At 28.2% G+C, this 13,764-nt stretch overlaps 6 protein-coding genes across 6 annotated transcripts; 3 read left to right on the top strand and 3 right to left on the bottom strand. All coding sequences in view use genetic code 12, as the record gives it.

Annotated features, from left to right (window-relative positions):
- Nucleotides 1–85: 85 nt before the first annotated feature.
- CD36_43650 (signal recognition particle (SRP) subunit, putative) lies at nucleotides 86–577 on the top strand (the record flags this gene model as incomplete). The annotated part of the gene is made up of 1 exon (XM_002419978.1): nucleotides 86–577. One exon carries the CDS (start codon nucleotides 86–88, stop codon nucleotides 575–577), a length of 492 nt encoding a protein of 163 aa, XP_002420023.1.
- Nucleotides 578–617: 40 nt separating this feature from the next.
- On the bottom strand, nucleotides 618–2,276 carry CD36_43640 (UBX domain-containing protein, putative; the record flags this gene model as incomplete). Its single annotated transcript, XM_002419977.1, has 1 exon — nucleotides 618–2,276. One exon carries the CDS (start codon nucleotides 2,274–2,276, stop codon nucleotides 618–620), a length of 1,659 nt encoding a protein of 552 aa, XP_002420022.1.
- Nucleotides 2,277–3,820: 1,544 nt separating this feature from the next.
- CD36_43630 (protein farnesyltransferase subunit beta, putative) lies at nucleotides 3,821–5,539 on the top strand (the record flags this gene model as incomplete). The annotated part of the gene is made up of 1 exon (XM_002419976.1): nucleotides 3,821–5,539. One exon carries the CDS (start codon nucleotides 3,821–3,823, stop codon nucleotides 5,537–5,539), a length of 1,719 nt encoding a protein of 572 aa, XP_002420021.1.
- A 247-nt stretch (nucleotides 5,540–5,786) lies between these two features.
- Nucleotides 5,787–7,859, bottom strand: CD36_43620 (tyrosine-protein phosphatase, putative; the record flags this gene model as incomplete). The annotated part of the gene is made up of 1 exon (XM_002419975.1): nucleotides 5,787–7,859. The coding sequence occupies one exon, from the start codon at nucleotides 7,857–7,859 to the stop codon at nucleotides 5,787–5,789; it is 2,073 nt and encodes a 690-aa protein (XP_002420020.1).
- Nucleotides 7,860–10,052: 2,193 nt separating this feature from the next.
- CD36_43610 (intracellular protein transport protein, putative) lies at nucleotides 10,053–11,441 on the bottom strand (the record flags this gene model as incomplete). The annotated part of the gene is made up of 1 exon (XM_002419974.1): nucleotides 10,053–11,441. One exon carries the CDS (start codon nucleotides 11,439–11,441, stop codon nucleotides 10,053–10,055), a length of 1,389 nt encoding a protein of 462 aa, XP_002420019.1.
- A 334-nt stretch (nucleotides 11,442–11,775) lies between these two features.
- On the top strand, nucleotides 11,776–13,701 carry CD36_43600 (conserved hypothetical protein; the record flags this gene model as incomplete). The annotated part of the gene is made up of 1 exon (XM_002419973.1): nucleotides 11,776–13,701. The coding sequence occupies one exon, from the start codon at nucleotides 11,776–11,778 to the stop codon at nucleotides 13,699–13,701; it is 1,926 nt and encodes a 641-aa protein (XP_002420018.1).
- Nucleotides 13,702–13,764: the final 63 nt, after the last annotated feature.

Here is a 13,764-nt window from a genome sequence, read left to right as displayed (position 1 = left end):
AACAAGAAACTCATACCAATCGGTTCATTCCTTACATTTGAATAGATTACAATTAAAACAAATAAACAAATCTCCTTAAAGAATTATGACAAGATTGGATAATTCACAATTTTTGAAACAAGTGGAAACTTTGACCCAATCAAATAATGGTAAATCATCAATATATTTAACTCAAAAGAGATTATCATCATCATCATCATCATCAATAACAACTACAGAAGAAGGTATAAATGATTTGCCAACCAATGTAATCACCCCACATCCAAAAACCACCACGACAAACACAACCACCAATACGATTAATAATGATTCGAAATATCCTTTATTAATTAGATTATCAATGAATTCAAGTGATAATAAAAGTAAAACCAAAACCAAAACCAAAACCATCAATAAAGAAAAAGAAAGAGTTAAAATATCAACGGTGGTTGAAATAAATCAATTGAATGAATTTTGGGATCAATATATTCAAATATTAAAAACTGGTTTTATGGGATTGAAAAAAAAGAAAGATAAAAAGAAAAGTCATACCGGTGGTAACAGTAGTAGTACCACTAATAAGATTAAAAAGAAATAGTTATACTATATATATATATATATATAGATTATTTAATTAATTAATTTTGTATATCTTCAACTATTAATAAACCATTTGGATAAATTATATCAAATTGATTAATTTTCATGATAATATCTTTAGATAATTCATCATTTAAACAAATTTTGGGAGGTAATGGTGATAATAATTTAAATTTATAAATTAATTTAAAATTTTTAAATTTTATTAATGCTTGAGATTCAGTTAATGTTGAAATCACTGAATGATGGGGGGTTGTAGTTGTAGTTGTAGTTGAAGTAGAAATTGGATTTAAATAACCTCGATTAATTAATTCAACAAATATAAATATATCTTCAATGGAATTATCCGATGGGAAATACCCTGTGACTCTAGTCCCATTAGTTAATTTAATAGCAATTCTTGCTATATTATTACCATCATTACTCGTTTGATCTTTGGTTAAATATTTTTCAAATCTATCTAATTGATAAATTAAATATTGTTTAGATAATGTATCATATTGTTTCTGTTGTTTTTTCAATTTATCAGCTTGTAATGATTTTTGATAATTTAATTCTTGTTGTTTTAATAATATTTGACTCATATATTTATCTTGTAATTCTTGACGAATTAAATTTAATTCTGGAGAATATTTAGTAATTTTCGTTAAAAATTTCTTTTTAATCAATTCATTAGCCACTGATACAAAATTATTATTATCATCATCACCATCACCATCATCAACATTTCCATTTTGGGTTTGAAATTGTCTTGAATTATGATTATTAATTATATTCCCTTGGATTTTACTAACTAATGATAATTTACTAGCAGTTTTCCTTGGTCCTTCAGGAGTCATTTTCAGTGATCTTGTCAAACATAATAATCCTAAAAATGGAAATTTAGTAACCGCAAGACTATTGGCTAATTGATAAGCTTCAGGATTAGTTAAATCTCCTCCCCATATAATTATATTTTCATTAGTTTGGAAAATTTTTAAAAACATTTCATTGGTAATAATATTATTGAAAATTCCATTAGCATTTTCATTATGAGGATTAGTTAAATAAACAAATAAAAATTTCCCTCTTTTCGTAGCCATATATAATGCTTGAGTATAACTTCCTTGGAAAAATGGTGGCAATCTTTCACTAGCAGATATTGTGGTGGCTGTTGCTGTTGCTGTTGCTGTTGCTGTACCAGTTGCCAGTGTTACCGGTGAGTGTGTATCATTAACCACATTTCCACCACTACCACCATTAGTATTATTCCCTTGCAAAATCAGTGGTGGTTGTAAATTATCTTCCAAATCTCTAATAAATTTACTAGCTTTAGCCACTGGATCGACAATTTCATATCGACTATTATTATTGTTTGTAATACTATCTCTACTGCCACTCCCATTCACTATTGAAGTTGATTGATTTTGAAAATAAATAACATTAATAATCGTGGATAATATTCGAAATATTATTAATATGATAATAATCAATGGTTGAATTAATAAATAATTAAGCCAAGAAGATAAATTACGGAAAGTTGAATTTATTGTTTGTGAATTGAATACTGAATTGATTCTTGATGATGGCAATGGTGAATTTGATTCTTCAGTGGGGAAAGATCCTGGTATATTAGTATTACTATTATTCCCAACTCTTTGATAAGTTGTTGATGGTTGGAAAAAACTCCCGATCCAATCAGATATCGATGATGACATATTCTTTGTTTGTTTAATTCAGGATGGTATAATTGAGATTATAAATTTCTTTGTTTGAAGGAAACTGGGGGTGGGGGTTGGGCTTGAATTAAGACTTTTCCTGTGGCGATTCCTTAATTGATTTAAATAAATTAAAAATATTCAGTACCTTAACCTTTAGTATTGCTTTACACTATTATACATAAACAAATATGAATTATTAAACCAGTTACTGATGTTTTTAAATCTTTAAAGAAACAAATTTATAATATAATGTGAGATTTGTCAAACCAATATTTCTTGTTGGCTTGAGTGTGATTTTGGCTAAAAAATTCCTGCACCAGAAATTATACATCACGTGATTTCTATCTTACAATTGATAACGCATTATCAAAACCACCAACATATAAAGAAGAAGAAGAAGAAGAAGACCAAGTTTTCTTTTTTTCAAGTTATCTTGAGTTTTTCTATTGATGAAACAGTTTATGCTACTTGTTTTAATACAACATTTCAAGCTTCTTTTTGCTACTCCCACTGAAAAACAAGATTGATATGAACCAGGTTCAAAGTTGATTGCTACCTCACACTTGTCACTCAAGAAAATATTACTACTACTGTTAAAGCCTTGATAAGGGAATATTAACCGTTAATACTCAGAGATTGTTCTTTATGGGAAACATTTTCAAAGCAGCCCACGTTATTTCTACGGACAACAACTCTCTTTTGCGTATTGGTGCCATTGGAGAAACCAATACTTGTCTTAGTGTTGGCCCGTGTATGTAATAATATTTACATTTGACAAAACCATAGAAACAACTATGTTTCTTATTGATGAGAAGTAATAATGACTCTGGTAATATACGCACCGATTATGGAGATAACTTCAGTGGGAAGTTTTATCGACACTTTTTGAAACCATGAAACAATTTGACAGTTAACGTATGACTACAAGATATAAATATCAATGTAAAAGGATTAATTTATCTTTGAAATGGGCTGTATTGTCTGTTATGATAGTACTGAAAGGTATTTTTTTTTTTTTTTATCTTTGATTGAATATATTGGGTTTTATCATAATGCATTGGATGATACCTTATACCAATTTGAGGTTGGAGTGTTTATTATAATATCAAGATTTCAAATTGAAATTGAAATTTAATATAAAACAATCAATCATCAAAATTATGTACATATATGCAATCTTATAAGTTGTTATCATTGTCATGGCTATTTCAAGTAATTTCATCTACCCTCTGCCACCCCCCAATACTCAATAATAATATCATAACCTATTCTTCTTAAAAACTTCATAAACTTTTTTTTGTATATTATGACAAAGTAAGTAATTTTAGTTTGAAGATTGTTTCATAATTAAACTTTTTCCAATGAGAATTCATTTTGCTTCAGAAGAGTGAAAGAGAGAGAGAGAGTGGGTTGCAAGAATTTTATTTTTTCATTTCCGACAAATTCATTCAATCATTCATTCAATCATTTCAAAGTTGAAACACCACATATCTTTCATTAACTAACCACACTGAAACAACACTAATAGATATGTATAAATAATGAGTCAGAGTCAAGATCCTAATGATAAAATTAATTATTTATTAAACATTATAAATTCTCAACGGAAAACCCCAACAGTTAGCAGCGATTCCAATAGCTCAATCAACAGAGTTAGAACTAAAACTAATACTAAAACTAAAACAAGAACAAGAACTAGTCCCAAGACAAAGATTAAGACAAAAACTATGAAAATTAACAATAACAACAACCAGATATCTACTGAAACCACAGAATTATTTACTAATGAATCACAAATCATTGAATCATTTAATTCTAATTGTACTATTAATACAAGTTTCTACTCAAACTCAAATCCCAACGATAAACTTCATGTATATAAATCACCAATTATTGATATAACAAAATATTTCTCACCCACAGTAGAATCACAAATGGATTTAGAATTGATTATATTAAATGAATATTATTCAAAGACACATAATCATCAACCCCAAAATGACAACGATGACGATGACGATGATGACGACGACAATGATGAGGACGAGTTGAACCATTTTTATATTGATGCTCATTTAAAATATATTTTATCATCATTAACTAATCCAATGTCATCAGGGTATCAAGTATTAGATGTGAATCATTCATGGATGATTTATTGGTTACTTAATTCTTATTATCTTATACAAAACCCCACTTTGGAAATCAATCAATCAATATTGGATTTAATTGTTGATAAGATTTCTAAATGTATAAATTATCCAGACACCCTGTCTAGTGGTGTTTTTGATGGGATTGGTGGTGGGATTAATCAATTGGGTCATTTAGCATCGACATATGCAGCAATATTAACATTAATTTTAACTGATCAATATGAATTATTAAATTCTTTAAGAGAATTAATTCGTGATTGGTTATTAACTTTGAAAAAAAATGTTGGTAGTGGTGGGGCATCATTTATAATGCATGAAAATGGAGAAATGGATGCTCGATCAACTTATTGTGCCTTGATAATCATAAATTTATTAAATCTTACCAATTATGAAGACGACAACTCTATAGAACTGGTTGATCCATTGATTGATGGGGTTGAAAATTGGCTTAATTCATGTCAAACTTATGAAGGAGGATTCAGTAATATACCTAATACTGAAGCTCATGGAGGTTATACTTATTGTGCATTAGCAAGTTATTTCTTATTATATAATGATTGGAAACAGTTTTCCTCTGAGTTGTCCACTACTAATATTGATTGGGGGAAATTATTAGAATGGAGTGTTTATAGACAACATGAATTAGAAGGAGGAGTTGATGGGAGAACTAATAAATTAGTGGATGCATGTTATGGATTTTGGATAGGTGGATTATCACCCTTGTTGCAATTGATAGTACGCTCACAAGGACAAGTTAATCATAGTGTTAAAATATTTGATGAAGAGAAATTGCAACAATATTTATTAATTATAGCCCAAGAAGAAACAGGAGGATTTAAAGATAAACCAGGGAAACAAGTTGATTATTATCATACAAATTATAGTTTATCTGGACTTAGTATTCTTGAACATAATTATGAATTTAGTCAAGATAAGACTTTTTCATTAGCATTTCAAATTGATATAAACAAGGAAGAGGAAGATAATTTCACAAATCCAATTCACCCAGTATTTGGAATTCCTATTAATTTTGTTAAGAAATGCCATGAATATTTTAGATTGAAAACAATTTCCAAACCAAAACCAAACTCGAAACAGAGAACTTGAAGGGTCAATGTTTTAATGATAATTGTTAATGTTAAGGATGATGTATTGAACAAGAGGGGTAACAATTAAACTTAGTTGGAAGTATTGGAACCAAGTTTTGGTGTAATTAAACTCATTGCATTTGCATTAAAGTCATTTGATTTACTAATATATATCATTTCAATAAATAAATAACAATGAATGAATGAATGAATGTCTATTTATATACGTGTATATGCATAATAATATATATATATAATAAATGATTCTAATCCTGGTTACTCTGACTCTTCTCATAATTGATTAAAAATTTAATAAAAATCTCATAACAAGCAATAAATTGATTATAATTTTGTACCATTGAAATTCTTTGTTTTCTTTGATGTTGAATTAATTTATAAATTAAATCTTTTGAACTTTTATATATAAATTTATCCGACAATTTAACAACCACATCTTGTTGTTGTTGTTGTTGTTGTTGTTGCTGTTCTTCTTCTTCTAGGTTATCATTATTTATTATACCTTGAATTAAAGAATCTAAAGTAATAAATACTCCAGTACGACCACAACCTGCAGAACAATGTACCAAAATTTTTTTATTCAAATTAAATTGTTTAGTTAATTTATTTTTCAAATTTATTAATTGTAAAAAACTTTGATAATCTTGTGGTATACCAAAATCTGGCCATGATAAATATTGTATATAATAAATCTTTTCATTAATCAAATAAACTTTCATAATATTATTACTATATTTTGATATTGGTTGAACCAATTTAACAAATTCATGATAATTGAAATAATTAATTGATTCATAATCTAAATTAATTATAATTTGAATATTTTCATTATTAATTATATTCCAAAAATCACAAATTGTTGAAGTTAAAGGTTTTTGAGTAGCAATATAAGTGAATTGATTATTAGGAATTATTGAATTGGTATTAATGAAATTCCCATTAAAATAATCATCAATAAATGGTTGACAATTAGTTGATGAGGTGATGATGTTGTTGTTGTTGTTAGACTTGGCACTTGTCGCAGCATCTGCTGCTAGCTTAACTCTTGAATGATCATAAGGCCAAATATTTTTATATCGATTTTTATAACCATATTCTATTCCTCTAGGTACATTAAATTCAATTTTTTGACATGACATACAACATGGTGACATAATATCATCATTATTATCACCAAGTTTATTAATAGGATTTAATTTAGATGTAGTGTTGGTGAAGATATTATTGATACTGGTTTTTTCAGAATTTTCTAATTTTTCAAAATTTTCATATAAATGAACATTATTTAACCAATTAGGAATATATTGTAAATCATTATAAGGTATTTTTAATTGATAATTACGTAATTCTTCCAGTATTGGTTCATTATTACCATTAGATTTTTTATGAATTGATTGTAAAAAAGCATTATTTATTGATGATGAAGTAGGAGGATTATTACTAATTGATGTAGTTTTGGTTATGGTTGGTAATGTTAAACCAGATAAACTTTTGGCTTTACGATGTTGTAATTTTGAATTATTATTCATTGTAGGTAAATTAGTATTATTATTGGAAATATCAGAATCATCTATTAGATGATGATATTTTTCAATATCATTTTTCAATGGATAAAACCCACCTTCCAAGTAGCTAATATTAAAATGATTGGGAAATTGATTAAATTTTAATATGGTATGATATAAATTAAATGATATAAAATCATAATTAGAATTATGATCATATATTAATATATTTAATTTCTTAAAATTTGATAAACTAGAATTTGATTCTAAATGATTGAAAATAATTGATTTTAAATCTGATGACAAATTAATCAGTTGATTCAAAATAGTTTTCAATCCTGTAGAATTCCGTTTTAATAAAGTTGTCGGGATACAACAATTGATGGCATTAGTTATTCGATTGATAGTATAAAGGTTATATCCTCTTATATCCACAATTAAATCATAATGAGTTGGTTGTAATGTATCAATAGTTTGTTTATGGATGTTATTGGGTAGTTGATTGAAAGTTAATGTTGTTGGTGAAGGTGATTTAAACAGGGGAGTAAATTTAGCGTTATTACTATTAATTGTTTCAGCTGATAATGGACATGGTTTGGAGAAATCAAAACTACCAGGTGTAATAGGACTAATAAATGGGAAACTAGTATTATTACTACTAGTAGGGTTTGTAGATGAAGTTGGTCCAGGTGGATGAATAGATAATTTAGGGATTGTTGACAGCTTATTAGGACTAGATTGTTGTTGTTCTTGAGGTTGTTGTTTTTGGTAACAAGAATGAAGATAAGTAGTATTAGAATTATCAATAGTTGACATGGTGATTATAATGTAATGTAAACACGGGCACACACACACATATACACTAACAAGATAAGGTAATATAAATTAAAAAAAAAAAAGTATTAGGTATTAGGAATAAATATTGATAGAAAAGGATTGCTGAAGAAAAAGAGAGAAAGAGAAATTTACTAGTAGGAGGGAAACACGTCATATATATATATATATATGGAAGGCGGTTGGCGGTAGGCGGTTGTAGTTGAAATGAAAGAGAGGAAGCCATGATGCATAATAATAATAATAATTTAATGTAAGTACTTCCTTACTTCCAGTCACGCCTAAAATTTACTCGTTGTTGTAGTAGTTGTTGTCGTGTGGTTGCAAAAAATATATATACATGCAAGCCAGACAATAATTCAATTAACTTGTCCTTCTAAATAAGCAAGTTTGGGAGAGTGATGAATGGCTTGATAACAGTTAAGAAGTTAAGTCATAAAGAGAAGATCTTCTCTATCTTTTTACCCTTTCTTGTTTAGTTTTAGTTTTAGTTTTAGTAGTTGTTGTTGTTGTCGTTGTTGCGGGTGAATGAATTCTATTAGTTTGAAGATATGACGTCATAAAAATGAAAATCCCGCCTTAAAATTCTTAACCAAAAATAGAAACATACAGAGAACGAACATTTATGCAAAGATTAACCCTTTTTCTCTTCAAATACCTTAGTAGTAGTAGTAGAATACGATACATATAAAGACAGAAGCAACTATCATTCTTACTTGCTTACTGTATAATTACATATAATTATGTCATCTATACGTAATAGAGATTACATCAATTAATTTGAAGTTTATTATGATTTTGAAAAGACCCACACTGAGCAAGAAAAAGGATTGGAGATAATTAAATGATAGACAGTTGGGGGGTAGAAGGAAGAAGGAGGAAATAACTCAATTGGAAGTACAAAGAACAATGCAGGTGGTTCTAGAATCAATACTTCGAGGGCGGCAGTTTCCATTTTTAGTGTTATTTTTTTCCTATCGTCCTGTTAATTATTGCATTTTATTCAAGGGGGGTGTGGGGTGTGGAGGAGGTTGCTTTCTCACCCATATCTTAGGTATAGATAAACTACCAGGTTCAATTACATCAGTCGTTATTTACTATATTTCTTTTTCTAAGATTATTTAATTAATAGAGTGTGGTACTTGGTTGATGTAATATATCTCCTTCGTCCAATCGTGTCCTCGTCGCCTTAACCGTTGATTCTGGACCAATTCTCTCTTTTTTTTTTTTGTCCACTCGTACACGCTCCGAGCTTTCATCATCATCATCAACAACCACCACTACTAACCGTCATCACCAAAACCAGCACAGTCTTTGAAATTTAGTTCCAGGCGGCTCTTCACTAATTTCTTAGTTAATGAACCATTATTCCTTCTAATAGCAATTTATTAATCTCTCATCTTCCCTCCACTCCCCCTTACATCTCTAGTTATTTGACACATTTGATTCTATGATCTTCTATTATACAGGGTTATTACTTTTATTCCTAAGGTTGTACCTATACATCAATGTATTACCAATATTCAGGTTGAAATTGATTTAAATCTCTCTGTGGTATTTTTTGTGACTGATTTTTTTCATTATTGTGATCCAATATGAAACAACAAAGAAGAAGGAAACAGAATTATTCCTATTGTTGTTTATCGGATCAAATTTATTGCCGAGGATGTCTGTTACATAATACATTTTGTTTCATTTTCAATATTTGATGTGAGTTGGTCCTATTATTTCCTGTAAAATAATTCATATTCATTATTACTATCTTTCAACTATTATGGCTTATTGAGATTTTGATAATAGCAATAAATGACCAACTTTTATGGGCTTTTGGAGTTCTATTTTGGTCACACTAATCGTAGATATCAACTGATTCGGAAACTACAAATAAATAGCCGAAAATACCACTACTACTACTACTATTCTTAGCCATTTTGCCACCTATAAATAGCGTCATTTCGTAATTTTTAATCATACATTCATTCAATAGTTCTTTGATTCGCATGATCGCTCTCGCTGTTCAACAAAACCAAACCATATTTCCCAAGCCCCATACTTTAGTTTTGTATCAGCTGAATCTTAAATTTCTTAGACCCCGATACCATTGTTGTTCTTGTTCATTTCTATTTGCTATATTTAGTAACATATCAACTCCTATCTATATATAACTTGAAACAATCAGTGCCAATGTTTGCGTAGCATTTGTTGAGTTGTATCTATTTCTTCTTCTTTTTTAACTTTCAATAAATCTGTGGTCACTGAATCTAACTCCGATTCAAACTTTGCCTCGTTGGCCGCAGTTCCCATACCCTTACTAGTAGTGCTATCATCATCAATCTTAGCTTGTAGTTTTGGTGGCGATAATGATGGCGACGGAATCCTCGGATTTTTACCATATTCTTTCTTCAATATCCGTTGAGTATCATATTCTAATCCATTATTTGATTTTGCAACCCTATCTATAACATCATCTTCTTCCTTATATCGAGATATAATCCCATTTACTTCTTCTTGATCTTCTTGTTCTTCATCATCACTATCATCACCTTGGACACTACCATATTGGAAACTATTACTAGCACTATTATTTTTCAATTGATTATATTGTGATCGTAATTCAATATTCTCTTTAGTCAAATTATCAATCAATTTTCTTAATTCTTGACTTTCAGAATTATCTGATGGGTTAGTTTCTTTAGATGGCGATTCATTGCTATGTTTTAATCGATTATTCTCTCGTTTTAAATTGAAATTTTCATCTTTCAAATTAGAAACCTGATTAGTTAATTGTATTATTTGTAAATTTTTATTATCAATTTCATTATTTAATTTATCAATTTGTATTCCTAATTGGTCAATAATAACACCACCATTATCATTGGTTGTTTGTTTGTCTTGTTGTTGTTGTTGTTGTTGATTTTTCAATTTAATTTCATATTTTTTAATCAATTTATTAATTTCATTTTGATTATTTTTCATCATACGAATTTCTTTAGTTTGAAATTCCTCAATTATATCTTTCTTTTCAATGATTTGATGTTTGATTTTATTATTTAATGATTCAATAGTTTTTTTTAATTGATTTATTTCTTCATCATTATTCAACGGTTGTTGAAATCTTACCTGTGATTTATTATCATTAGGTATCATTGGAATTCTTGACTTGATATTATTCGTATTAATAGTTGTTGCCTTATTTTGAGGTTGAATATCACCATTTTTATATTTCCCATTCAATCCACCTCCTAATTCTTCTTCTCTATTCAATTGTTGATCATTGTCACTTTTATCTTTCACCACCAGCGCATTGTTTCCTGAAGGAATATCAAATTGACTATTATTAATATCATTTATATCTTTACTTAATCCATCCCATTTTTTCTTTATTGATTCCCGTAAATTATTATTAGTACTACCATTGGAATATAATACATCATTTAATAATGGTTGGATGATTCTATTATCTTGATCATCAAATTCATGTTTATTGTTTAAATAAGCTTCACGTAATTTATCTCTGAAATTGATATTCATTGATTTGAATTGATTTATTTGTTTATCAGACATAATTAAAAAGGGGTGGTTAAGTTATAAGTTTATGTTATTCCTACTTTTATTCTCTTCTATGTCATCAAACGGGAATTGGTTGGTTGGTTGGTTGGTTGGTTGGTGGTGGTGATGGAGGGGAATAAATTATTAGGCGCGTTTCAAAATAAAACTAAACTAAAAAAAAAAAAAAAGAACAAGAACAATAACAATTTAATTATCACGAAATATTTTGATTCTTTATAACCCGTCCTTCACCAACTCATCTTCATCATAATCATACTTTTATCACTTGCTATCACATACCCCTATCATCCTATCTCCATTTACTAGCTAAAACAATTACTACTCTAAAATGTCTAGGAAGCATATCAGACGACAATCTTTAGTTTCACAAATCCAATCATTCCCATTTGATTTATATTTATATATACATGAACTTCATGCATCTATTGATTGGGATGAATATAATTATATCATTGCTTTACCATTAGGTATAATTTTTATCACAATTTTTTCAATCATTCAATCAATTTTAAATTATTATCATTATATAAATAAACGATCACAAAATATCTTGTTTGATTCTGATTATATTCATTATGAAAATTTGAAAAATGATATAATTTATAATTCTGGCAAACTACAACAATTACAAAAAAGTGCTAATTCTATTGGTGATACGGAAATTGTTGATACTCCATTTACAACTACTATTTTATGGGGATTAAAATTATTCAATTGGTTTATTATATTTATTGGTTTATTTAATAGTATTAAATTATTTACTAAAAGGAAAAGTTATGGATTATTATATTGTAAATTAAAACCAAAATCGAAAAATGTTTTTAAATCTTCAATAGAAAGATTATCATATATTATTGAAATTTTAGCATTTTTATTGAAATTTTTCCAAAATGAGCAACCAGAAGAAGAAGAGGAAGAACCAGAAAATAGTTTTAATGAATCATCAATTATTATGGATTCAACTAATGAATTGATTGATGATAATGAAATTTGGCATTTAAATGTTTGGAATCCTTCTAAATTTTCCTTGTATTTATTTATTGGTCTTAATCCAATAAATCTTTATATTGTCTATTATTTAATTGGTGATAACAATGATAATACATTTACTGGTGATTCGAGTTATAGTATCACATATCCATCATATTTTTATTTAAATGTGATAATTTTAATATGTTTAATCATGATAATTTGTTATAAACTTGTGGAAAATTTTCTGCAATTAATTAATGATAAACAAATTTTATATCAAGAAATGTTTCAAGAATATAATAAAAAATTCGTTAACCCCAAAGTTAATCAATTGAAAAAAGATGCCATGATAGATGCTACTATGGGACCTCATTATCTGATTAGTTTAAATGATGAAAAACCTTATGCATTTAGTAAACTGAAAGTATTTATAACTCATGATATTAAAGGTAAACCAATAACTGAATATGGTGATATTGATTCACAAATTTTACCTCAACAATTGGAATTAGAACCGGCAACTTCATCTTGTTCTACAGCAATTAATCTGAGATTAACTAGTAGAGCAAACAGTGTTTTACATTATAATGATAATGATGATGGTTATCAAGATGATTATGATGATCCTAGATATTATGATAGAGCATTTAATACTAGTTCTAATTGGAATCAAAATCGTCGTTATCACCAACAACAAAACCCACGTTATAGTAATAATAACAACAATAGAAATAATGAAAACCTAATAATGAATACACCATCAACGTATTTACCTCAACCATCAAGATATTCAACTCAAACACCATCATTAAATAGCAATTTATCATTTAATCGATATGATAGAACTCCTAGTCCAACTCGGGGTAGCACCACTACTATTGGTCGTCGATACTCAAATCCTATTAATAACAACTCATTACACTCACCATCAACAATTAGATCAACAGGAACTATACGTTCAAGACCTACTAGTCCTAATAAATTATCACCAACAAGACAACCACGATTAGAATTTGATGGAATTGGCAATACAGCAACAGCAACTACAATGAACAACAACAGTAATATAGCTGATCAAGATAGATTTTCTCCATTTAAATCACCATCTCCAATACATCGAGGAACTTATCATAATCAATCTTCTCCAAACACTATTAATCCACAACAATTACAACAATCACAGTATAATGCATTTGGATATCCAAATTCATATCGATCACCATCTCCTACAAGAAGAAGACCCTCAGATTCTCCTGAAAGACCAAGACCTGGATGGAGGTGAATAGACAAACATACTTTTCTATATAAATATATATATATATATGTATATTAATATTACAATCAA

This window comes from Candida dubliniensis, chromosome 4 (genome assembly GCF_000026945.1).
Source record: "Candida dubliniensis CD36 chromosome 4, complete sequence".
Classification (NCBI taxonomy): Eukaryota; Fungi; Ascomycota; class Pichiomycetes; order Serinales; family Debaryomycetaceae; genus Candida; species Candida dubliniensis.
This window is presented reverse-complemented; position numbering and strand designations above follow the sequence as displayed.